Genomic DNA, 27656 nt, shown 5'->3' with positions numbered 1-27656 from the left:
GGTGGTCGAAATATTAAATTAAGTGTTTTAATAGAGTAATTTTATCGAGTTTTAATAGATGTTTTAGAAACATGAGTAGTCTAAACTCAAATAAAATATGCCGATTGTGTATGTCGCAAAAGGGAGTGATGATACACATTTTTGAGTCACCAGAAGCAAAGAAACAGCCGATTCCATTGCCTAGTAGAATAATGATGTGTGTTTCTATTAAGGTTAGTTTGTATCTGGAGAGTGTATACACGAAGTCGAGATGGATCTGTCGAAAAATTTCGTATGATATTTGCAGTATTAATGCTTTAATGCTGAGGATGGTATGTTTTGTAATTTGTTTTTGACTTAACATGTGAATTTGCTCGAGAAGCGGGAAATAACGATTATAAATTTACATGAATTCACCTTTAGAACGCATCTTGAATAGAATTTGCCCTTGGAGTGAAATTCTCACTTCCCGATTTCAAAATGTATTAGGCCTACTGTTTTGTCAAGTGATTTGTCAAGTTCATAATAGGCCTATGTCATGCAGGAGTACATAAGTTAGATAGGTAGGTCTATCGGCACCAGTAGCCATTCAGTTAAGTTTGTTTTGTCATTTGGGTCATTTCATTAAAAAATTTTGTGAGGAACTGTTAGATGACCTGTACGACTGGATAGAGGAACCATAAGTTAGAAATGAAAACTTAGGCCTAGGACTGTAATAATTAAATGCTACCATATAGGCTACTAATGAAGTTAACTGTCATACTGTAGTTATTTTAGTTGCAGTTTTAAGACGAATTTTGTTTTACTAGTTGTATGTTTAGCTGGCGTATACCTTTGCCATAGAAATGTAAAGACAGACATTTGATGACCAAGATAATTGTTTTTTAAATTAAATTAAAATTTCGGAAGCATAAATTGCTTCAGTTATTTAAAACTAAACCAACTTATTTCACTTTCATTACTTTAGTAATTTATTGTTGTTTTTAGTATTAGGACAGCTTCAAATACTTGGGATGTACTATAAGTAGTAACATGAACTGCTGCCAAGAAATCAAAAGGAGATTAGCAATGGCAAAGGAAACTTTTAATAATAATAATAATAATAATAATAATAATAATAATAATCTTTATTGTCATGAATGAAAAACTTCACTATAGACATTGTCAAATGTTACAATCTTACTGCAATACATTTCATAGATATACAAAATAAAAATTTAATTATAAAAACAATGTAGGTATTCATCAAATTACATAATATAAAGTTAAAAGTACTATATTTACTAGATAAAAGACAGTATCAAGTACTAATTGTCATATGTTTAATAACTAATTAAGAATACTACAAACAGAGACTAATAACTTTAAAAATGCAACATAAGGTAGTGCAATTTGCTCTGTTCATTAATACATTAAAATTTAAATGTAAATTGATTTACCACTAGGTTTCATTTAAAATCTCATTATTAAAAAAAATTAAGAAACAACCATAACATTTAAAACTGCATTATTTAAAAATGTATGTCAATTTCAAAGAACTCATTTATTGAGTAAAGTGGGTTTTTAATTAACCAACTGTACAATTTTGTTTTATAACTTTCAACAGGAAGAAGTTGAATGTTTATAGGGAGCTTATTAAATAATTTGATTCCAATCAATTTATAGAAAATAGAAAATGGAGCATCTTCTGCGGACCTCTGGAGAAAGAAGTAAGGAAGGTACTAGTGAAGTGCTTTGTGTGGAGTGTAGCATTGTATGGGGCAGAAACATGGACATTACGACGAAGTGAAGAGAAGCGACTAGAAGCATTTGAAATGTGGATATGGAGAAGGATGGAGCATGTGAAATGGACAGACAGAATAAGAAACGAAGCTGTTTTGGAAAGAGTGGATGAAGGAAGAATGATGCTGAAACTGATCTGAAAGAAGAAAAGGAATTGGCTGGATCACTGATTGAAAAGAAACAGCCTTCTTAAGGATGCACTGGAAGGAATGGTGAACGGGAGAAGAGTTCAGGGCAGAAGAAGATATCAGATGATAAACGACATTAAGATATATGGGTCATATGAAGAGACGAAGAGGAAGGCAGAAAATAGGAAAGACTGGAGAATGCTGGGTTTGCTGTGAAAGACCTGCCCTTGGGCAGAACATTGCGAATGAATGGATTAGTAGTAGGCTAGCTGTTGCAGTTATGATACACCAGCAGTGCTGTTATTGTGGGTTTTTTTTCTGCCTCTTATTGAGATCAAACCAATAGAATTGCATAGCCTACATGTTCTATTGTATTTTTAGTCTATCAAGAAATCCACTCTCCATAATCTGAATTTGCAGTCTGTTTCTCTCATCTGTCAACAGTTTTAATTACCCTACTTTAAATATTTAACAATGAAGAAAGTGGTTGAAAACGATTCTCGCGAACTTCTCCATCCCATTTTGGTCTCGTGTATCTCGCTCAGCTGTCACATAATAGTTAACCGAAAATTTTTCAGAAATTGTTTTATTTTAATTCTGATTTATGAAACTGAGACATAAGGCCATAATGTTTCATTAAAATTGGGATGGGTGACAACCTTACAGAACAACAGAGCATAAACTCAAATAGGCCCTAGTCTTAGTTCTTTAAATGTGATTTGTTTTTATAATTGCTGTCACTCTTAGTAATTGCTTGCAATTACAATACCTAGTAAATTACTATTATCTTGTGATAGTTTCATACTCAAGTTTGTTATAATTATAGCATAGATTTGTATACGAGCTTTTAAGACTGATAAATAAGCCTAGCATGTTGTCTTATGGTAGACTTAGTGACCACTAAAGAAAAATTATGATAATTTTAATAGGCGTATGTTGTACTGTACTTGGGTACATAAATTTGCCGCATATATTACTTACTGTTTTTCGTGTAGACTACGATAAGTTACGTGGATATTGCTAACATCTCGTGTTACAAAAAGAACATTTTCCAGTTACAAACCATTCTTCAAAGTTAAGCTGCCCTTACATGCTTCGTAATACTGACAGTATTTTTCCTCTAACACATATCGTCAAGTGAGATGTAAATACTGTATCATATTACATGCACAGTGTATTAGATTCTTTATGTAGTCTACTTCCTGACTCCACTGGCATCGAAATTGGCAATTAATGAGCAGGATGGGATTGTTTTTCACCAGTGCAGTTCAAGTAGGCTTCTTGTTATGAAATGAGTTGCGTGACGATTGTGTTGCTTGGCTAAGCTGACTCACCCATCAGCTACACCATGCATTTCTCAGCCAACAAGTCCAAATACTGTACCTCAGGTCAGTGGTCTGCCAGATCTCAGAGATTTATGTGAGTTGTTAGTTCCTCACCCTGGAGATGTAGGCTGTTCATCTGTAGATCTTTGAGACATCTAGAATCTACAACCACCTAACCTTTGAACAAATCACGAGAAACATCTGCCTTGGCAGACAGCCAGTCATAGTTGCCAGACGTCCTGGATTTCCTAGGATTGTTCTGGACTTCAGTCGTGTGTCCTGTGTCATGGATTGAATTATATTTGTCCTGGAATATAAAAAAATTGTAAAAATATAAGTTTTTTTTCTATGAAATTATTTTTAGAGAGAAAATCCAGAAAGGGATAGCTGCCTTATAACAAGAGGTACAGTTTGGTTACATCCACGTAATTAATTTGTTTATGTACAAAAAACAATAACTTATTTCTATATAGTTAAGTTTTTCTTTTTTCCTTTGCTGTTTAGCAGCCATCCCTTTATTCATTCATAAAACTGTATAAATGGTGATTTACAATAATTAACAAAGAGGAATTTAAAATTTGTATAGGTAGATCCTGGAGAATTGATGTATTCATATGAAATCTATGGAAAAAATTTCCACAAAGTTTTGAAATAGTTTCACGTGCTCCAAACAATAATCCAATCACCTCCCAGTGATTTTCAGGTATGCTGTATTTTTCTTCCAAATATTTGAAGCAAACAGAGCTTCCGGGCTAAGATGCCGTGGTCTACTGGTGCTGACGTTACCAGACGTTTCGTCTACTTCTACGGCAGACATCAGTTGCTACAGGTATCCCGAGCAGAAGACTTCGACCGAGGATACCTAACCACTGAAGATGTCTGGTAACGTCAGCACCAGTAGACCACGGCATCTTAGCCCGGAAGCTCTGTTTCAACTAGACACCGGCCGTGAAAGCCTGCATGCTAAGATTTGAAGCAAAGTTCACAGTGCCTCTTTTTTTCACGATCTTCTTCTCTGCTCTGTGCGTCACTTTTTTTTTTTGATGTACTTTTGGGTCAATAACAAAGCCAGTGTTCATCTTCCTGTTGATTGCATATGTCAGCATGTTTGTTAGAACCTTTTGTTAAGATATACGAAACTACTTCATAGATTTCAAAGTTTTCAAATTTTCTAAGGCATATCATATCTTATTAATTTTTTCAAGACCCTGCCCAGCCTATGTTCAATATTGTCGTCAACTCAATGCCACCTTGCACCTCCTGTCAGGTTGTACTGAAATAACGATAATACTATATATCTTTATTCTTTACACTCTTTGGAAGTTTATTTATTATTGATAAGATTTAAACACTATATCATGTATTTTTCTGTATATATCAGGCTGTAATATGACATTATTTTTCCAGGCTTTATTAATAATTAAAAGGAAATTTCAGTCTCCCAAAAATGCAACAAAATTAGAAGTTTAGGCAGGCCCCATATAATTAATTGAATTGAATTAATTCAAATGTGTAGTCACATTAAGGTAGTCTATGCAATATCATTACCTGTCATGGATTACTGGAATCTGGCAACCTTGCAGTCAATACAACTCCGAACAAAAACAAGCAGGTGCATTGTTTTTCGAAAAGGAGATAGGCCTAATAATGAAAGGGGAATTGTGGAGATGTTGGTGGAATGAAGATGGAAAAAAAAGTAATCTCTAGGAAAATTCTCATAGTCTTGGGTTTGTTAATCACAAATACAACTCTGCCATTGCCAGGATTTGAACCTAGGTCTGTGGTCGTCATAAGCCAGTGTTCTACCAACCGAGTTACCAAAGTGGCTCTTCTGACTGCAAAGTAATCTTGATTCTGTGCAATAATATGCTTTGCTTGGTAAACAGTTTGCTAGATTCCCGAAGATAAAAATCATACTCTAACATACTATAACTTACGGTAGTATCTTGTGGTAACATTCTCGTCCTTTGGTTCATACCTTGCATTGTGGAACAATTTTTCCAGCAATACAGTGAAGTTTCGTCATGATGGAAATTTCACCATGAATATTGTCTTTTAGTTCAGCTAGATGACTTTTTATAAAATAATGGCTGTACCTGTGCTTGTGTATGGTGGTATAACATTGGCACTTACTATAAAGAAAGTCTGCATAGAATACAAAATTCAGAAATGCATTTTCTTAAGAAGTGCTTTATAATGTTAGATTGTATTTGTATTTTGGTGGTGTAGTGGAGAAGGCCTGATGACCTTAACTCTACCAGATTAAATACTTACTTCTTAATATGTGTGTCCAGTTGTAAGCTGATTACACAATGTCCATTGTAAATCAAACATGCAATTTTCCAGAATTTATTGTTGGTGTTATTATCATTGAAGTATGATGTCTTCTATTGTTTCTTCTTCTGTTAAACATTTTTTACTTAGTGGTGACTCTGATAATTTAAAGCAATGCAGATATAGCTTCTGTAACAAGGTGTCCAATTCTAGCCAGATTAAATAAATAAATAAGAAATGACGATTTTTACACCGGGATTAAAAATGTAGGCCTACACAAAAAGTGATCTAATAAATGATATGTAAACAGAACAGTGGAAACAAAGAGTGCCTAAGTTAGTATAACACAGCAAAGTTTTTTTATTTAGGCTAACAAAAATAACGAATCATTAGCATAACAGTATAGACCATCAGGAATCAGAAATATATGAAAACCGAGAAAGAAGAATTCTTTGCCTCATCCATGAAGTGTTAAAAGAGAAGAAGAATTCATATTGTGAGTCAAGATTATTCACACGCAATGTATATTTCAGTTTCTCCCACAATTTAAAATTGCAAGAATATGTCTATAAAGATGACCATAATCATTAGTCTGCCTCATGCAATTGAAAACAAATCATTGTAGGAAACTTTAGAATGAACTCTTAATACAGTTTAGCTACAAATGGGAGTTATATTGGAATGCTGGATGTAAAAGATCTAAAATCACAAGTCTGAAGAAAAGAACTAGACAATAGACTATACCTTCATTCATGAACTCTCTGTATAATATTGGTATTTTAATCATTTGTAATAGGAAACATGGATTCAAATTATTATGTGATGTTCAGATACCAAAATATGAAATTGCTCTTTTCTCAAGTCAAGTGATAAATTACTCCTGTGTTCAGGTAATGGCAGGTGATGGTCTTCCTTCAAGAGTGTGTCGTCAGTGTATTCGGCAGCTGGATAGGTGGTATGCCTTCAAACAAAAATGTGAGAATTCTGATGCAGCACTGCGACAGTTTGTCGTAAAAGCAAATGTAGAAGCAGATTCTGTAGAGGTAGGAATAACACTGATGAACAAATTTTAACATTTTGTTTTGCCCCAAAATAAAATTAGGTCAAACTTGGTTAATTCGTGTGCCCTGAATCCGATTTTGAAATCTAGTCTCTAGCATTGTAATGATTCCTATCCTGATCATTCCACTTACATGAACATCAAAACTTCATGCATTCCGTTTAGAAGTCCAATAACTTTCAGGTCCCCATATATTTACTATCGTATTTATGTTCTGAATAATTCACAGCTTTCAAGCTGGTGTGTTTCTTTTCATATTCATAGTATAAGCCACTAGTATGTTCCTGTTGTATAGTAATAGAGCTATATAACTGAGACAAGCCCATTTACATCATTACAGTTAAAAAAAGTTCACCTGTCTTAGACTGTGATGACATTTTCAATAGTCCCATACTTTAGTGTCCTGTAGTATTAATTTATAGCAGTGGTTCCCAAACTTTTTGAAGACTCGATCCACTTTTGGACAAGACTTCTGTATGCGACCCCTGAACTGATAGGATACTTAACACCATTCGAAAAATACAAATTCCTGTAAAATAAAAAACAACGATGATTTTACTCAAAATTAATGGATACCAACCAAAAAACTACCAAAATAGAAGAATATAGTGCAACAGTGACACGAAATATTACATGAACATCATTTCTAGTGCCTACTTTGCTGATATTTTCCAACCCTTAAGCACTTTGAATGGTAGTGTGGAAGGCCAAGATGTTAACATAACAATTGGGAATAAAATAACATACATAAAATAAAAGGATTTATAAAGAAACTTGATTTCTGATAGGCATCGCTTGACAAAAAGGAATGTGATGCATTCCATTGTATTAAATCGTGGAAATTTAGCTATGTATGATACACCAAATACTGAATTTGTTTTTTTGAACTTGCAATTAAATTGACATAATTCTAAAAACAGCTTTTTGAATATTTTCCGTAAGACACTCAAAACAATATGATAGTCACAGTTCATTACTAAATCCATTTTTAGACAGTTAAAGGAAAATTAGTTTAAATATGTACATACCTACAAACAGAATATTGTAACTAGGCTTTTTAGCAAAGTGTAGACTAGTTTTAGTTCAAAAGAATGCAAGAATATCTCGATCTTTTAAAAGAAGCTCTTAAATTTTTGTTAGGTCTAACATTTATAATCTCATATTTCTACAAAATAAGCTTCTCATCTGTGATTGCCATCAAAACAAATACGAGAAATCTCATGGAACTTGATGAGAGATATTCATATTTTCTGAAAAAAAAAAAAAAACAGGTACATTTGTCGCATTAATTAAATTATTTTTTACTTTAGTGTATAAGTAAAGGAACTTTTTTATTTTTATGTTAAATATTCATGTTTCTGAACACACATTAAGCATATGTTAATAAGGTGTTTTTTGTTTTAGTTTGTAAATAATCTCCTTAGCTGTTTACAGACTCCCAGTTTGGGAACCACTGATTTATAGCATTTCATTAAGAACTGTAACAGTGAGCTTCAGTTGTGTTATATTCGTTAGTTATGTCCATTTGTATTGGTTTGGAATAAACATATTTCCATGTATTAGTGTACTTATTCAAATAAGATAAGCATTATTAAAATCCAGGGCTGGATAATAAAATTTATAATTCTTAAAAGCTTCAGTTTCAGTTGTTAACATAAAGTGCATCATTTTGACTGCGATTTCTATGTGCATATGTCGTTGTAGGAAGAATGTGAAGAAGCTGATGACAACACTGATGATAATGCTAACGATAATGACGAAAATTATATCGAAGACTCTAAAGTGGAAATCAAACTAGAAGTAAAAGATGAGCATTGTCATCTAAGTGTTAATAGAGTCGACTCGGAACAGAAGCATAATGATGAGAATGACTCGTGAGTACATAGCTTCTCTCTTGTTTTGTTGACTGATTTGCTGCGTCATATTGCAGTTGTAATAGGTTATTTTACGACACTATATCAACATCTTAGGTTATTTAGCATCTGGATGAAGTAAAGGTGATAATGTCGGTGAGGAAAAACCCCGGAAAAAACCTCAACCAGGTAACTTGCCCCAACCGGGATTCGAACCTGGGCTACCTGGTTTCGCAGCTTGACGCATTAGCCATTACTCCACAGGTGTGGACGTTATATTGTATGCAGTATATTTGCGTGAGTAACATAAATATTCATATCGTCTGAACTTAGGAGTAAAAACATTCTACATTTTGAGATTCTACTTGTATTGCTGAGTTAAACTAGAAGTGTTGCAAATGAACAAGATACAGACCAACTTGCTACAGCCAGTACGATTATGGCTTGTTTTCGGCTGAAGCAACTGAATATATCTAGGCAATATATTAACAGTGTGGTCCACACCTGTGGAGTAACAGCGCATCTGACTGCGAAGCCAGGTGGCCAGGTTCAAATCCCTGTCAGAGCAAGTTGCCTGGTTAAGGTTTTTCCTGAGTTTTCTCTCAACCCAATATGAGTAAATGCTGGGTAACTATCTGTGCTGGACCCCAGACTCATTTCACCGGGATTATCACCTTCATTCCATTCAGATGCTAAATAACCTGAGGTTTTGATACAGCGTCATAAAAAACCCCACAAAAAAGTGTGAAAAACCAAATAATGTTGCAAGAAGGTTACAGTATCAAAATATAAATAATTAAGATTTTGTTCTATTTTGTTCCTTTAACTTTTCTATTTTTCTCGTCTCTACTTACTCCTTCTCCTCTCTCTTGTACTCTCCTTTTCTCTTTTCTCATCTCTCCTCTCCTGTCTTTCCACTCTTCTCTTATCTCCTTTCTTTTCCTCATGTCATTTTCATATTTCTTGATGATGTTGAAGAAATGAAGGTACACATTGATTTATTCTTATGATATCGTGAATCCAGTAAGTTATAATATCATTCATTACTTTAACATCTTCAGAAAGGTGTTGTAATGCATAAGCATATTGTTTTTAAATTGACTCCTTATTGGCAGATTGCAATTTCAAGAGAATTCTTCAGCAGAGGAAGGAAGTGGCTCTGGTCCAGGAGAAGTTACTCTGCCGGCAAAAAGAAATACAGCCAAGAAGAAAAGATCAGGGAATCGAGTTCATCAGTGTGATATATGCCAGAAAGTGTTTACCCAAGCAGGTGACCTGCAGATTCATAAACGCATCCATTCAGGGGAGCGACCATACATTTGTGACAGTTGTGGTAAAAGTTTTCCTTCATCTTCAAACCTGGCTCGACACAAACGCACTCACTCTGGTGAGCGTCCATTTGCCTGTCCTCTCTGTGCCAAGCGCTTCTCAGTTCGTAGTGCTCTTCGAGAACATGAAAATGTGCATTCAGGCAACAAACGTTTCTTATGTCAGGAATGTGGTAAGAGTTTTGCTCAAAAAGGCAATTTGAAAATACACGAAATGTTGCATTCAGGGGAAAAACCACATGCGTGTCGAGTGTGTGGTAAGTGCTTTGCACTAAGAGGTAACTTAAAAGATCATCTGAATATTCACTCTCATGAACGTCCATTCCAGTGCACACAGTGTTCCAAACGCTTCACACAGCGCTCAACCCTCAAGGAACACCTCAAAGTGCATTCAGGGGAAAGGCCTTTTCCGTGTGTCTTGTGTGGCAAAAGCTTTGCATACCGTAAGACACTTAAAATACATATGAACATACATACGGGGGAGAAGCCCCACCAATGCGAACTTTGTAACAAGAGCTTCTCTGAACGAAGTCACCTGAAGCGTCACATGAAGATACATAGTGCTGTGTAGCAAAGTTTCATTCCCTTTGTAGATTCCTTCGCATTTGTGATTTTAAACATAAGAAGAGGTCGCCATTATATGGAACTCTAATGGCTGGTTTCACCAACTTTCATTATCATTATAATGTCTCATTAAATAATTTAATGACCATTAGTCAGTTTTTGTGTTTCACCAAGCACCGTTGTTGCTAACGCATCTTTAAACTCATCATTAATTTATTAGGACCTATTTGTCGCATTAAAACAGTAACGATGCATTAAGACGTTAACAACATGGTGGACATATTTGATGCTGAAATTTTTTATTTAGAACTTCAACATAACAACGAACTTATATGTGGTAATAACACTCGGAATAATCATTTTGAAGATTCAAGTGATAAAGGATTCCATGAAAGCTACAAATTAAGTAGTAAGAATGATTCTAGAAGAAACTGAATATAGATTAGAATACGATAGATAGGAATCACCCAGTTAACGCCTCTTCAACAGAGTAATTGATGATACGAACAGGGTATCAAAAGCTTTATTGTCTAGATATGTGAATAAAGTATCAGACATACTACTTTCAACATTACGACCACAATACAGTAATTATTTTTATAATAGGCCTATAGCTGAATTTCCTGTCATCATTGACAACGATAGATTGTGTACATGTTCCAGTCGTATCTCCTGGCAGTTCCAATTCCACAGCTGTGGAGTAACGGTCAGCACATCTGGCCGCGAAACCAGGTGGCCCGGGTTCGAATCCCGGTTGGGGCAAGTTACCTGGTTGAGGTTTTTTCCGGGGTTTTCTCTCAACCCAATACGAGCAAATGCTGTGTAATCTTCGGTGCTGGACCCCGGACTCATTTCACTGGCATTATCACCTTCATTTCATTCAGACGCTAAATAACCTGAGATGTTGATACAGCGTCATAAAATAACCCAATAAAATAAAAATAAAAAATATGGCCAAAACGTGAAGAGATCACAGGGGCTCCAATCTTCTCCTGTTGTCCGCTCAGGTCTTGTGTCTCGTGGGGCTAGTGTGTTGCGTGCGTGTTCTTTCCATATATTTATTGGGATGTCTGCTGGGAATCGAGGTTATCTGGGGCGCAGGATGCTGTACAGGTCCTTTTCTGCTTCATCTATTTCTTCTTGGGCCTTCTTTTCGAGATAGATGGCCCTTTTTTTCTCTATAAGGGCTTTGTATTCCTTCCTCTTCTCTTTGTAGACTTGTAAGTCCTGTTCACTCGCTCTCTCTTTGGTTCTATAGAGGAAGTTGAGCGTTTCCTGCCTCCTTCGATAGCATTCGGTATCAAACCATTGTTTTGTTGTCCTCCGTTTGGGTATTGGTATTGTCGCACTATCCAATAGTTGTTGAATCTTTTCCATCGCTTCTGAGAGATGTCCATTTTCTATTGTCTTCTGGATGCTTGTAAGGAACTCCCCGCACCCTCTAATTTCCTACCTTTGGTACTTTGTTGTTTCTCCTCGTTTCTGATTTCTATCGAGGATTTAAGCTCTATTTCTGTTAGGATTGGAATATGCTTTCTAATTATTGCTGCTTCTGTTTGCTACAGCTGTCTCTGGTCTATAATTTGTGGGCCTCTCATAAACACTAGATCAACTACGCTTGCCCAGTTACAGCATATATATGTTTTTAGGTGTTTACTATTGCTAAGTTTCAGGCCTTCTTCCTTTAGGAAACCGAGTACTTGTTCTGTCTTCCTGCTAGTTTTGTTTATGGGACAGTTAAAGTTGCCTGTGAGTAGGATGCTCTCGTCTGAGATAACATGTTTAGTGCCTCTGACAGCCCGTCTATCTGTCTATGTCGTCGACTGCTTTATACTTTGAATTAAAGTAGGCTACTATGATTGTTATCTCTTTAGTCTTTACGACAAGCGTATTTTCTTCCTTTTTCAGGACTTTAAATGGCCCCATATGTCACTTTATGGAACATGCTATTCCTCTGCTGGGCCTTCCTCTTTCTCCTTGCTTTGCGAGCGAATGTATATTGTAGAAATCTCAGACGTTTCCTTCTCCTTCTCCTTCTCTCGTGACGAATGTTTCCGTAAGTATACATAGATCTACTTCTTTGAAAAGATCCTGTGATGTTCTGTTGAGCACATTTTTCAGTCCTTCCACATTCCAATTCAATGTGTTAATTCTTTTAGTAGCTGTAGTATCCCTGTTGATTACAGGTTCCCCTGTATTTCCAGAGGGCACGAAAGGGCCGGCATATGACTCCAGTTGGCCAGAAATACTCAGTGAATACAATATCCTTGTAATTAAGGGGTAGATCTTTAATCTTGCTACATATAGCCAGACCAAGCTCTCCACTGCCTGTAGCTCTGTGTCCTGTTTATTCCTGCGGATTATGTCTTCTCTTCTCCATCTTCTTTTATAGGGTACTTCCCCCCACTCATAATCCTTTTGCATGTTTGGGTTCACTGCGATTTCATCTCTCCTCTCCTCCCATACATTAGTGTTCTCTGCATCTTCGGCATTCTTCTCATCATCAGCAGCTGTGTTTTGATTTTCATATTCACAGGCCATTCCTCTTTCCACTTCTATGCGAACCGTTTCTTTCCCTTGGTCAGTTTCGTTTTTTTTGCATCTTTAGCCAGGGTTTCTGTGGCGCTGTTTTATTGGTATGTTTCTTGTTCTGCGTTGGATGTCGTACTGTTGAGTTATATTGTTGTTGTCATTATTCTCCTTAGTACCAGTACAGTAAATCCCCGATAAGACGCTGTTCAAGGGACTGGGTGTAAAACGCGTGTTAACTGGGACCGCGTATTAGCCGGGTATACTAATTTTGACTTATATACAGTATCTATTAGCATTTTTCTTTGTTGAAATACATGATTCAGGAAAGGTAATACAGTATTACTCCATTATATAATTACTGTACTCTACGTCAAATACATTCACATTGTGTACTGTACTTAATTCTTTCGAAAAAAAAAAACATTTATAGTTGTTTGCCGTGTGCATGTTCTCCAAGTCCTCATTTTTACCACACTTCAGTTTCTGCCATTACATCCTCCCGACATTGCAGCTGTAGTGATTGAGTCGCGTTTTTTTAGTATTGTTCTTAATGTCGATGATGGGATTCCTAATGAATCAGAGAGTTGTTTCTGAGTAAGATTACTGTTCTCATCGTACTTTCGTAAGATTTCCAATTTTTCTGACACAGAAAGCGCTTTTCGTTTAACACTCATTGTAATCACATTCACGGATACTTCAATACACTAAAGGACAACAAACTGTCCAGAAAAAATTTCCAGAATTTTATTACGGCCGGTGAGGAATGTTGTTTGAGAGAGAGGGTTAGCAAGAGGGTGAAGTAATGTAACTGTATGTAGGCTTTAAGCACGCAGATAAAGAGTCGAATAAGAGAGGGTTAGCAAGAGGGTGAGGTATTGTAACTGTATGTAGGCTTTAACCACGCAGATAAGAAGTTGAATAAGAGAGGGTTAGCAAGAGGGTGAGGTATTGTAACTGTATGTAGGCTTTAACCACGCAGATAAGAAGTCGAATAAGAGAGGGTTAGCAAGAGGGTGAGGTATTGTAACTGTATGTAGGCTTTAACCACGCACATAAGGAGTCGAATAAGAGAGGGTTAGCAAGAGGGTGAGGTATTGTAACTGTATGTAGGCTTTAACCACGCAGATAAGAAGTCGAATAAGAGAGGGTTAGCAAGAGGGTGAGGTATTGTAACTGTATGTAGGCTTTAACCACGCAGATAAGAAGTCGAATAAGAGAGGTTAGCAAGAGGGTGAGGTATTGTAACTGTATGTAGGCTTTAACCACGCAGATAAGAAGTCGAATAAGAGAGTGTAACAAGAGGGTGGGATATACTAAGGTATGAAGTATGAAGGTTTAAATGCGCAGGTAAAGGGTCGAATACCAATACTTTTCAGGTTAATGGCACCAATGAGTTCAATGACCAACATGTTTCATTGCTGTTACAGTACATTGCCGAAAATTACATCGAAAATATTCCACAAAAACAGCTTATTATGCGGGACTTGAGCGCAACAATCGGGGTATTTTATAAAGGCGTTATACATGAAATGTGCAGAGACCAGACAAAAAAAGCGTATTACATGGGATAGCGTAATAAGCGGGCACGTCTTATCGAGGTTTTACTGTATTATTATCACTTCAAAGTGTGTGTAAAGAGAGTGAGATCTCTGAAAGACTATACCACTGAACTAAATAAGCTATAGTTTTAAAAATGCCCGTTCGGGTGCGATTTTCAATGTTATTAATATGGAAAAAAGATTCTTCTGTAGAATATCCTATTTTTCATTCAGTATTCAAACAATTTCATATGCAAAGCTCTGCATAGAGAAATTGTAAATAGATGGCTAGAGTCAGTACATGATAGCACAATATTCCAAAGCTGTAAGAGGAGGATCCTTTTTAAATGGGAAGGGTGCAAAGAGGTTTACTTGTAGGATACAATGGATACCCCTTAAAATTCAATTTATTGACACCTCTCCTGAATTTTGCCACACAAGCATGGCAAAATTGTTACAGGGTACATAAATCTGCATGAAATACAATGGAAAAGTATTATGCAATTTATGGAGGAGGCGATTTTCCTTCCTAAAGTTAGACCTAAGAACAATTGCTGAGAATGTTTCGTATATAATTGTGGCATCGATTCTGAAGCTGTCTGCCTTATCATCCGCAAAATTCTGCTTAGATTTCCTTTGGAGTTACAGTTTAACTGCTCTACATTTCTCCTATTTACATTTGGAAAACTATTTAACGTAATAAAATTCTTTTTCATATGTTACCCAAATCTCTTTTTTTATGTTATTCCGTCTGTCTTTGTTTTTAATTATGGTAGGACAACATAGGCCTATTGTATTCAGGTTAGGAAGAATATCAAGAACTAAGAACTTTTAGATGTTCTTAAAATTACTGCTTCTTCCATTTGCCTGTTATTGTTTCCTCCTCATGTGAAACAAAACAAAGTCATCCGTGATCATATGTAACCAATAAAATTCGCGATTTCGAAGCCATAGTCATATGAGAAATAAAACATGCAAGATACAAGTGCGAAATTTCCACATTAGTAAATGCATGTTAATTTTAAAGAAACGAGGCTTGGTGAAACAATCAACTTTTAAAGATCTCATTAAAATTAAACAATCTGTTTTTTCACATGTCATTTATGCTGTTTTAAAGAAGCTTGGTGAAACCTAGTGTAAATGTGCAATTGGTTCTACAACTGTTTATTATTTTTTAACAAGGTATTGTGAAGAAGCAAGCTACAGGTTGCAAATCAATAGTAATGGACTAGGAACAATTTCTGTAATACCTGGTAAGTCACTTGACAGATTTAGTAATAACAAATTGCATTCAAACTCTACAAAAGTGTGGTGGATATTAAAGTATATCTACTATCGATAGACTTACCATAATATTTCTTCCTCAAACTGAAACACTTAATTGGCAGTGTTTTCGAAGTGCAAAATTGAAAAACCAAAGGGCAGATTGCAAAGATAATATGCTCTTAGGATACCTAAACATAAATACATAGTTCAAAGTTTAATTGAGAAATTTAAATTAATTTAATCGTAAATACACTCATTTACTGAATTTAAAAATGTTGAATTTTATAGATTTGGAACAGAGTATCGAACATAACAATAAACATTAAAAATAATCAAAAGTCCATGGTACAATAACATCTGAAATATAAGCTACCTACATTACAATTAAATACACATTTAGAAATAGTATTATTTAAAATGAATACTGTTAATTGTTTAATTATTAAAAGTTATTCTATGGCCACTTGAAAAATTTGGTTTCTAAATTGTAAAACAAAAATTTTCATTTTTGCCGTTCACAGTGGTCACATATGAAATAGACATTGTTATCAGAACCAGTGCATTCTACATGGGCCCATCTTTCACATGAAGCACACTGTACCCACTGTTCATCTGTTGTCTCAAGACAAATAATACACTCAGTTTCATTTTTAACACTGATCAGTGATTACTAAATTTTCACAGTTTCTGTTTTTCTCACTGGCACCATCGAACTTTAATTTGTTCTTCTCTTTGCTACTGTTCACTTTTGCACTGTGGTCATCCTTTACATTTTTCTCTTCTCTTTCCTGTGTTCTTTTCTCTCCTCTTTCCTTTTTTCTCTTGTCTGAAAAAGTTTTTCTTTAAGCTGTTTCTTGTACAGTGCAGATATCAGCACTTCATTTCTTCACTTTCACTTGTTCAGAAACAGGGGAAATAGTTTCTATAATCTTTTGGAGCCTGAAAGACGAAGTGAGATGAAGGATTAGTGAGATGAGACTTATCTGACAAACCTTGTCCAATTTCTGTTGAAGTCTTATTTTCCTTTGGATTTCTTGAACACAACAGAGGAGCTGATGACTTGGACGCCCCTGGATTATTGGTTGTCGGTACTGAAATTTCTGTAATTCCAGTCATAGATTCGTCTTTAGATTGAGCCCTAAATGCTGAAGCTAGGACGTCTGAGTCTCTGAAAAAATTGCGATTGAACGGATGCAGTCTTGTGCAACAGAAAGCAGACTGGGCTAATTCCGTTTTAATGCTTTGTTCACCAAACCAGTGATATCTTTAACAGTGATTTCCAGGGGATGATTTTCCTCATCCAATCACCACAGCACCTTCTGAAGGGCCTCATTACAGCACTATTTAGTGGTTGAAACTTATAGGTGGTGTGAGGTGGTAAACTGATCATGTTGTTACTATATTAGGGGCAGAAGAAATAGGCAGATCTGGCAAACCCCTCATTCACTACCCCTACTCCTATACCTCTCAGAACCTGCTTGGTATATGGCCCTGTCCCAAATAACCTGTACTCCTCCATTCACATGCTTTGCACTATAGGAAAACTTAAACAAACAAATAGAATAATAACGTGATTTCTAGTAATTACAAATACCTGATTTACTTAATATTGTTTTGTTTAGTCAACTGTCCGAATATAGGTCTGAAACTCATAAGTGACAACAATAAGGCATCACTCATGAGGTAACTAAGCCAGGAGATAATAAGTTATGGGGGCCAGTTCTCTTCTCCCTCCATTGCATAAATCGTTGAATACTAACATATTACACTAATCAGACTTTAGATGATATTATGATTTATAATATTTCGCAAGTTAGCCATTTCACAAATGTAATAATTATTATAATGTAATCAGATATTTTGCATTACACAATTATTTTATTTTTATGTGTTCTCAGAATATTGTATTGAAATAGTAAATACTAAATAATGTTTATACAGTTATCAACTTTGTGAATCATGAGAAAATTAAAAATTAAAGTGCAAAAAATTAATATATTTTTACTGTGTGTAGAAAATGTACACATTATAACATGAACGAGTTTCGTAATAAACAAATACTTATGTATTAGAAGCACATTTAAGAAAAGGCTTAGCTTAATAAAACAAATAACACAATAAGTAGGCTACTGCACAAATTTTCTGAACCGATCGTAGAGAAACACCACATGCCTTGGCAGTGGTTGCCTGTGTTGATGATAAGACACTTTTAATGTCCTCACAATCTTTAAGTTCTTTCAAGAAACAGTAAGCTTAATAAATAACGCCTTTAGTATGACTTCTGATATCAGGGCTCGACTGAGACATCATAGCGATTAATTGGATGATTAATATTTAAAAATACTCTTTATTAGTATATATATTTACGAACAAGCTATAACACAGCAGTATTACAGATGAGCACTTGTCAACAATTAGCATTCGAATGCAGCAACAGGATGGTCTCTTTGTTCAAGTCATAAACCGCTAGAGAAAGTGTGGAGTGAGCAGTTTCCACACAAGACCAAAAACTCTCCTATTTCTTCTGCCTCTACTATACAAACAAAAAGTATCACTCGAAAATCCTTATGGAAACAATGCCTATCTGGAACCAGAAGTTTCCAATCTTGCTCATCCATTTTCAACAAATACTTGCAGCAATTTAAAAAAACAGGCTGCTCTAATCCAACCACTTTCCTCTGCAGTACAAATGTTACCTTCATATTAGGTGATGGAAGCCATGGATTGCCAGTCTAGTCACGACATACCGCAGTTCGAAATTTGGGGTCGTCCACGTTCGGTCTGTCATGGCTCCAGTGCCGTAGAACTCAGGCCATATGTCTTCTCTTTTTCTCTCCATGATCTTCATTTGGTTTCCAAAAGCCTTGGTGTGTTGTAACAAATACCGAAGTTTGATGTCTTCTATTAGGAAAGGTTCTCTAGCTAGGAGATATACCAATCATGATCTAATTGTTTTTGATAGTCCAATTGCTCTTTTTAGATATGTTGATTTTACCTTTTCTAATGCATTTAGGTTATTTTCTGTGAGATGACTCCATATAACCTCAATTCCGTAGCATAGTATAGGCATGATTTTGGCCTTGAATATGTTTAGGGCCGTTTCTAGGCTGAGTAGCAGTATATTTTTTATGTCGTGCATTGCCATTACTGCTTGGGCTAATATGTACCAACAAGACATATCACGACCCAACCCAAACATGCGTGTGTGAATTGTGTGGTAAAGTCTGTGAATGCTACACCTAGAACTATGCACAAAAAGACTAAGGTCAATACGCGACTACGCAAATGCAAACTAACTAAGGTTGAAACAATGCACATTTGTGTGCTTTTCAGTTTATTATTAAATGTTACCTTCAGGGGCATCCTTTCTCAGCTCATTGTCCATCCCCTTCCTTGGAAAGACAAAGAGTGGTGGAAGAAACAGGTCACCCATTGCATTAATTGAGAGTAGCACTGTCACATTTCTTCCTCTCTCTCCTGAAGTTATTTTGTTCATTTGCTTTTTTCCTTTAATTGACATTACTTTCAGGACATCTTCATGAACAGGATAAACTCCTGTTTCATCACAATTGAAAATATTACAGGGGTGGAAATTATATTTATTCCACAGCTTCTCGTATTTGGAGAAAAATAATTCTACTATTCCCTGTTAAATCTCATTGCTCTTTGCATACTTGCAGACGCAGGTGTACATAGAGACAGCGGCGGCTCATGGCTGAAAATGGGAGTGTGCTACAATATAGGAAATTCACTTTAAAAAAAAAGTTGTTAAAATTTGGTTGACCTACTCACCTAGTGACGTAGTGTGAAGTCCATGCGGCGCTCTTTATTGCTGCAGAAGCTGTCAATTACTTTAGAGTTGAACCACTCCATGTCGGCAACCAGTTTCTTTTCTATTGACAGAAGTAAGGCGGTCCTGAGACATCATATTCCATAAAAATGTTTTAATCCTCTTCAGAGACGAAAAACATCTTTCCAGTTCCGAAGTTGTCATAGGCGTCATGATCATAATTTTGAGGAATTTTGTTATTTCGCTGAATGTTTCCTGTAAATTATTTTTCATGATGAGCTTCAGTAGTGGAACAGCTCCATCAATTCGCCTGTAATCAGATCTTTCATAAAGAACGCTGAGTTCTGTCTTTAACCTGTTCTTTTCCAATATATTATAATTTTGAACAGCAGCTTCGAGTTCTTTTTCTGGAAACTATCTTGAAAATTCATTAAAGTTGAGAGAATTTAGGAGCTTTGCTGCTTCTAAATGATCCAAGGAGTGGAAACAATCACGAGCCTCTTGTATGATTCGGACACATACCTCCTTGGTATCAGCACTTCGACATGTCCGCTTCCGTCGCTTATTACCTGACGTCACTTCACTGTCAGAATCTTTTGTGGATTCCCTTATTCCACTAATTGCCTGAATAAAATGTGCTGTAGCATTTTTTATTTTCACAGCGTCAGTCGACCTTGCTTGTAATTGACTATATAACATCTACATGGGGCATTATTTTGTGGAAAAATGACAGCCAGACTAAGAATTCTTCATCCTCCAAATAGAGGCGGAGCCCACAAGCTTCTTGAACAGTCTTGGCAGATGATGACTCCTCCAAATCCAAAAAGCATTCGACTAGCTGTGCTTGTGTTCATACACTGCATTCACCGTTCTAGATTTAAAATTCCATCTAGTTGCAGAACCACTAGGAATCCTACATGCCGCCACTGCTTCTAATGTGGATAATCTTTGTGCAGATCTTGCAAAGAAGGTTGGAAAACCTGATAAGCTGCAGAAAAACACTCTGGCTGCTTTATTTTGTGAAGCAGCTCTTTCCATCACTAAATTGAGTTGATGGGCATAGCAATGAATATAGTGGGCATTAGGATAGAAATGTTTTATCCTTGCTTGAACTCCACTACATCCACCACTCATTACAGAGGCCTCGTCATATGTTTGAGCAATAATTTTTTTTAGGCTCGTCTCTAAAAACCTCATCCATCACTTTTAAGATGCAGGCAGAAATAGCTTCGGCATTCTGTCCCTCCGGATTGAAAAATCCCCAAAATCTTTCATATGGAACACTGTTTTTTTCGTACCGAAAAACTAACACCAACTGTAATTATTCTGAAATATCAGTCGTTTCGTCTACCATTACAGCTATAAACTCAGCATCTCTCATTTCTTCAATAATCTTTTCGCGACATACTTTTAATATCAAATCTAACAATTCGTTTTGGATCGTTTTCGAGGTCCCCTTGAAAACCTGATTTGATTCCATGTGTTCTTTCACTGCATTCTCTAAACTACTCACAAAATCAACTAGTCCCAAGAAAACTCTGATTCTCGGACATTTCCGTCTCATCGTGTCCTCTTAACACGAGCTCAAAGGCGCCACAGAACTTAATGCAATCTATAATTTTGAAAGTATATGTCTGTTCTTTTCAACTTTTTGATTGTGTGCTTTTATGGCGTCGTGGTAAGCGCGGCTTAATTGCATTGCAATATTCACACTTCCCAGAGCAGAGAGGTTCAACACATTATGTATGTGTGTTCTATTATAGTTATGTTTTCTGCTCTGGCCTTTAAGCTGTCCAAGATCTTTAATTCCTGTCTTAAACCAACCATATGCATCGTTATTTCCGAACAGAAGACAAGGGAAGCAGAAAATAGCATTTCTGATTTCACAGCCACAAATTCAGCTATATATGTCGTATATTATGTTGTGAAATCGTTTACTGTAAATGCTATTGTTCCATCCACTTACCTTCTGACTAATATTTAAATCAGGCGTTGGCCTGCCTAATTTTTTTATTTTCATTTTCTCTTCTAATTGCATAGAAGAAAATCTGTTTTTTAACAAATTGTCCACTGAATTCATATTTATTTTTGTACATACAATATACCTCCTTTACACACTTAACACAAATATGAACTCAATACAACAACACTTTAACACTGCCTAGTTTTTGTAACAGCTTCACAAACAAGAAACAACACAAACTGATAAAGCTTCAGAAAGAGGAAACAACACAAGCTGACAAACAGACGTAGCACCTAAAATTTTAAATGCAAATAGCATTCTGGTGCATTCCGGCCATCTATCAGAGGTTGAAGGAATTGAACAGGAGTATAGCATCTTTTAATTAAATTTTATTAAATATAATACATATAAATAAATTAATATTAAATGTTGTAAACAATACCTTTCTGTTTTACAGAAAAGTTTAATATAATTATCATCAGAATAAAATAGTCGTCTCTACATTCTGTGATCAGGACTTGTAAAATAGACACAAACTCACAAATAGTACACTGCTGCTGCTCAGAGATGTCGCGACATCTACATTATTTGTGAATTGTATACCTCATCTACAAATAGTCATTCACTCCTGATTGGTTGTAGGTTAAATAAAACGCCAATGCGAATGAGTCATTTCAACTCGCTGCTCGCAGATGCAGCTCACACTGCTTATAATGGGAAACCGTAGATTACGTCATACATCAAGAGAATTTAAGCTCTCTGCGCATGTGCAAGATTCGCTGCATTTTACTGCTGTTCATTGCGATAAGGAAGTCAGCATACATTATCGACTGGGACTTACAGACAACGCACAAGCTAGACAATAGCAGTTTCTGATTCTTCGTATATTGAAGCGTGTAAAAGGAATGAAAGAAAAAATAGATAAAATTATGCAAGGCACAGAAAATTAACTGTGTGCTGCAGCACACCACCTCTTCATACTCTTGGTGATGTTAATAAGTCAGATCTTACTTCAAAAAATTTCTTAAAAAATGTTGCGCAAACAGGTTGCATCTTGTCTCTAGTTTGTATCTATAATAATATGAAAAAAATTGCTTAAGTGTATTGCAGAAACATCCATAGAGTGGGAGGAATTAATTGTTAATTTGGTTAATCACTTATGAAACTCTCTTATATAATGTATCATTATTTTGTAATAGTAATACAATGATAAATAAACCGAGATCGAGTAGGAAAAAATTGCAGTAGTTATTGTCGCGGATTCTATTGAAAATATTACGCAATTTTAAAGTGTATCAAATTACAAACACCTAGTAATTTTATTTCACAATATAGCTATCAATAATATATAAAACCAAACTATAATGTAAAAAGTTAAAACCACAATGTATTGTTGAAGAAAAATACAACTGCATAGGCCTACCTGATAATTCACAACAATGTCATTTCTTTTGCAATCTTCTTTATAAGATGAGCTTATCTTTTGGGCTTTTGGTGATTTGAATGTCATTAGGCGGCTTAGACACCGATCCTGATGAAGCTTATTTGGTATCATGTAAAATATGTTTCTCGATTTCACCAGGAAATAAGCTGCAATACTCTCACATAAAAAATTTCCATAGGCAATAATAATGCATATTCCATGGAATCTTGTATTTATTTCACTTATAGTTACTACAAAATAACTGTGGTAACTTGTTAATTCCAAATTGAAATATTACTTGTTGCTGTTGTTGTTTAGTCAACTGTCCGAAGATAGATTTGAACCTCATAAGTAACATCAATAAGGCATCACTCATGAGGCAACTAAGCCAGGAGATAATGAGGTAGGGTGGTCAGTTCCTTTCCTCCTCCAATGCATGCATCACCGATTAGCTACATATTCCACTAATCAGACTTCAGATGCATATAAACAATTGTTTTTCCTCTGACACATATCGTGAAGTGAGATGTACTGCCTGATAATAGATATACATATCAGCCAGAATCAGAGGTAAAATATTACTTATTTACAATATAACTAAAAGACAATAACCAACAACCAATATTCTCTTTTGACGTAATTAGTGTAGTTATTTTATTTGTCGAATGACTTAGATAAATGTGTTGAAATGTAAAGTGTTTCTGGTTCTCTGCCGATTTCATCCATAGTTTATAAAATGAACATAATAATTGTCCTTAACTAGGATTTGCAACCTATGCTTCTGGAGAAACTGAAGGATGGAAACATCCATAATGAGTGAGAACAAATAGGCCTGCCATTCATGGACAGCACAAAGTTTCATATTAAGTGAAATTAACCTGTACACATTTTCTGCTTTCTAAGCCACAGTTAAATGTGATGGCATTTGTATAAGAACGAGAGTTCACGTTTATTTAAGATAGATACTACAAGAGTTTCCATTGTCTGCCTTAACTTTGCCAAATGAATACAGTATTTATCCTATAATTTCTCGTAGTACAATATATCAGACATCATTAATTTAAACTTTTTACACTACTGTTCATTGAAATTGCAACATCAAGAAAGGCAAATTTGTGTAATTTGTATGTAATACAAGAAATAAATGATCTAGTTGTAGAAATGACTTGCTTTCAGTATCTTGTGTTGCCAGCATGGGTAGTGGTTACAGGATTTGTGCGATTTGGCATTAAGGGGTTAGGTACAGCTTACAGCAGTAAAATTTTGGAAATATTCAACATTTTTTCCCTCCATTACTGTATCTTGCACAATAATGAAAATTAGTATGTATAAAATACTGTCCTTCTGCTTTACGAAAAAAATGTTTTTACAATTAAAAAAATGATTTACATTTTTTTTCTTTTTTTCCAAAATTCAGTTCACCGTGCAGTGATGAAGCGTTTCCCACATAACTAAAAAACTATCCAACATTCTGTGATGAAATGTTTTGTGTGTATTTATGCATGTCATATCTGCAATATGATGCAAGATCACCTCTCTACCTTTGATAGATTGTCTGATAAAAATAAATTTATTTTAAAAAATGGTCAAATATCAGTATTTTCTCCTAACACAAAATAAAAAAAAAATATTATTTATCAGGGAATGTATATATTTTTTTTTTTCGTATAGCAGAAGGACAGTGTTTTACACATACCAATTTTCATTATTGTACAAGATACAGTAATGGAGGGAAAAAATGTTGAATAATTCCAAAAAATTTACTGGTATAAACTGTACCTAACCCCTTAAATGGGCTATCTACAAAGTCTACTAGTAACATCATCTCAGATATGTTGAATTAGTGAACATACAGGCCAAGACAAAAGTGGAACATGATTTTCATTCAAGAACCTTTTAATATTCACTGCCACATGAGATCGAGTGTTATCCTGCTAAAACACACAGCGAGGTCCTCAGGAAGGTAGGATCACAACTTCTAGCTTCTCACTAATCAAGATATGGTACCATTATTGGATATCAGGTGATATCTTGAACGAAAGACAATGACACCTAACACTAAACAATGTATGTGGGACCTGTGTACGTTCAGGAATGCATAAGTTCAGTATTTGATCATCAGAATGCCATCAAACGAAAATGGTGATGCAGAAGGTTGAATTAGGATTCTTTCTTCTTACCATCAATATTTTTTTTTATTCCACTACAACCTGCGTCGTCTGTGTTCTTATAGTCAAGAGAAGTCTCATCAGAGGCCTTTGAACTACGATCTTGCTTTGTAAATATTGGCATCAAACCAAGCTTGCAGACATTAAGCAGTGTGTTACAGTCCACCATTGTTGGGCCGATGTCTGCACAGTTGTTTTCATGTTTACCAAAACCAATCTGAAAAGGTATTTACTGTATCTTCACGTTAATTGGTTCGACATTTTGTACTAGAGACCTCTTGTCGACTTCTTTCCATTGATGCCAAATGCGCTTATTACTAGTGTGATATTTCAACCAGCACTGCCGTCAATATCACGGAAAGATGTTCCACATCCTCGTGGCCCCACAATTTGACCACTGTTAAGTTCGCTAACTTGATTCTAAGATTCACGTTTTCTGTGTTTGGTATTTTCGTTCTGAAACACCTCCACCAAACTCAGGACATAAACTTTGTAACTTTATAATGGTAATGATATATGCACTGTCTTATGTATACAACCCATGTAGCAGGCTGTAGGTAGATTTTGCCCAAAACATGCAACAGAGTTGCTCCTATATTTGTTTACTATAATAACCATCAGGTGTCTGCAAACGAAAATTCTGATTTTTTTTTTTTTGTGGCAATTTCTATGAACAGTGGTGTATGACTCTAAAGTCAGTTTATCTTGTCATCTGCATCCCAAATTTTTGCACCTTTAAAATATTTTTTGTCATAATACCAGATTAAAATTCTGTCACTAAAAATGGATTATTTGAGACAGTCGGGGTGAGACATCCCAAATTGGATAGAATCAGAAACAAGATAATTAGACAGGAAATGGATGTTCAAAATTCTTTATTAGATTTTGTAAATACAATTAGAATTGTATAGGCATATGAGACGAATACCAGAGCAGAGATTACCCAGGAAAATTTTAGAATGGTTTCCACTATGGAAAAGAAAGAGAAATTGTCATAAGATCACATGGTTACATTAAGTTACTAGATCATTGTGGTGGGAGGGGGAGGGGGGAGAGAGAGAGAGAGATAGATAGAAGATTGGAAGAAATGGATTGGGCAGACAGGCTGGAATGGAGAAGAAAAATTGAAGTGCCATAAGCTTTGGATGCGGGAAGATGCATATGCAATGCAAACCTATTAAAATATAAAATACATTATAATAACAGACAATTAACTGACCCTGTAATTGACTTCCTAGCGAATTTAAGGACTTTATTATCTGTATATGTGACCAGTTGCAGGAAATGGAACCTAAAGTCGGATTTTTCATTTTTTTGTTTTTTTGTGATTTCAAAAAGAGGATGAAATACTGATCATTTAAAAAAAATTCATGGTTCTAGGTGCTATAGTTTTTAATATATTACTTATTGAATGTTGATATTACATTATGTAGAGTAGTAACAAAAAAAACCGGACCGACCCTTGTAGCTGATACAAAAGAATCCTGTGCTGTGCATTGTATCAAACTGTGGTAATTTCAATATGGATAGTGAAGCCAGAGGTATGTCCTGCTATTTAATGTAAAAATACGCAGTTATTTTTGCCGAATAGAGATAGAAATGTAATATTGATGCCACATGAAAATAAAACTCTCGAAGTTTTTTCGTCTTAAGTTTGAGGCACTGAAGGAAACAAAAGACGGTAAGAATCGAACAAATGCAATACATTTCATTGTTACAATTAATTATACAATATGGATGTGTTTTGTGACTAGCAAAATTTGAATCTGTGACTCTGAAATCAGCTACATGGGTCAGTCCGGTTTTTTTTTTTTTTTTTTGCCACTACTGTACTTTTCGAGAAAAAATGCAATTAAAGTTTTCATTTGTTTTCTTAGCAACTATAAGAAAGATTGAGGTATTTAAGAAACTCTGTGTAAAACCAGCGTCCTAATTTAGTATGTAAAAAAAGCCTACAGATAGTGCAAGATGTCAAAACATAGAAATGCAGTTTTTTACACAGCAAATTCGTTATTTTGTTCTCCTGTAAAATTTCCTTTTACGACTTTAGATCCCTTTTCACACAATGGGTCACATATTAAATAGAAATTGTACTTTTTCCTGTTTTCGTCTATTTATTTATACATAAAGATTTTTACTTTTTTTAACTGCTGTGTTGGTCGACCTAATCCGCAGTCGTTCATGAAAATGATGATGATTAATTATTGTTGGTGCTACCCTCTCCTAGACATACATTAACACTGTTTTGTTGTAGAAAGTATGTAAGAAGAGTAGTTAAATTGGTGAGTTGCAGTATCTGTAAGTTTAAAATCATAAATGTCAGAAGTCATGTATGTATTCATATGAGAGTTTTGTAATTAATGTAATTTTTTATTGCTAATGTATTTCATAGTAACTAATTGTGCTTAAACTCATTGTAGTTTTCTGTCCATGATTTTCTGTTTCACTCCTCAATTTTCCCATCCATATTTCGGGGGAAGGGGATTTAGATTGGACTTTTCTATTTTTTTTTTTTTTTAATTATGCTTTATTTAACGATGCTCGCAACTGCCAGGGATACTTTAAGCACACTTAAATGTCATCGACTTGAGCCAGGATTGAACCCGCAACCTCGAGCACAGAAGGTGAGTACTATACTGAATACTCTACCCAGGCCGACCTGTGATTATTGATAGAAGTAACA

General features: G+C 35.3%; 1 protein-coding gene across 1 annotated transcript; it reads left to right on the top strand.

Moving 5' to 3' along the window:
• On the top strand, positions 1-27656 carry LOC138693095 (zinc finger protein OZF-like). The gene is made up of 4 exons (XM_069816716.1): positions 1-212; positions 6379-6531; positions 8253-8422; positions 9517-27656. The coding sequence occupies exons 1-4, from the start codon at positions 72-74 to the stop codon at positions 10298-10300; spliced, it is 1248 nt and encodes a 415-aa protein (XP_069672817.1). The 5' UTR covers positions 1-71; the 3' UTR covers positions 10301-27656.

Source organism: Periplaneta americana, chromosome 17 (genome assembly GCF_040183065.1).
Source record: "Periplaneta americana isolate PAMFEO1 chromosome 17, P.americana_PAMFEO1_priV1, whole genome shotgun sequence".
In the NCBI taxonomy this organism is placed as follows: Eukaryota; Metazoa; Arthropoda; class Insecta; order Blattodea; family Blattidae; genus Periplaneta; species Periplaneta americana.
This window is presented reverse-complemented; position numbering and strand designations above follow the sequence as displayed.

Bases quoted from the DNA above. Each gene is read 5' to 3' on its own strand.
- LOC138693095 (XM_069816716.1), top strand. From the start codon at position 72: ATGAGTAGTCTAAACTCAAATAAAATATGCCGATTGTGTATGTCGCAA. The intron at 213-6,378 runs GTTAGTTTGTAT...TCCTGTGTTCAG, and splicing joins TGATGTGTGTTTCTATTAAG to GTAATGGCAGGTGATGGTCT. The intron at 8,423-9,516 runs GTGAGTACATAG...CCTTATTGGCAG, and splicing joins CATAATGATGAGAATGACTC to ATTGCAATTTCAAGAGAATT.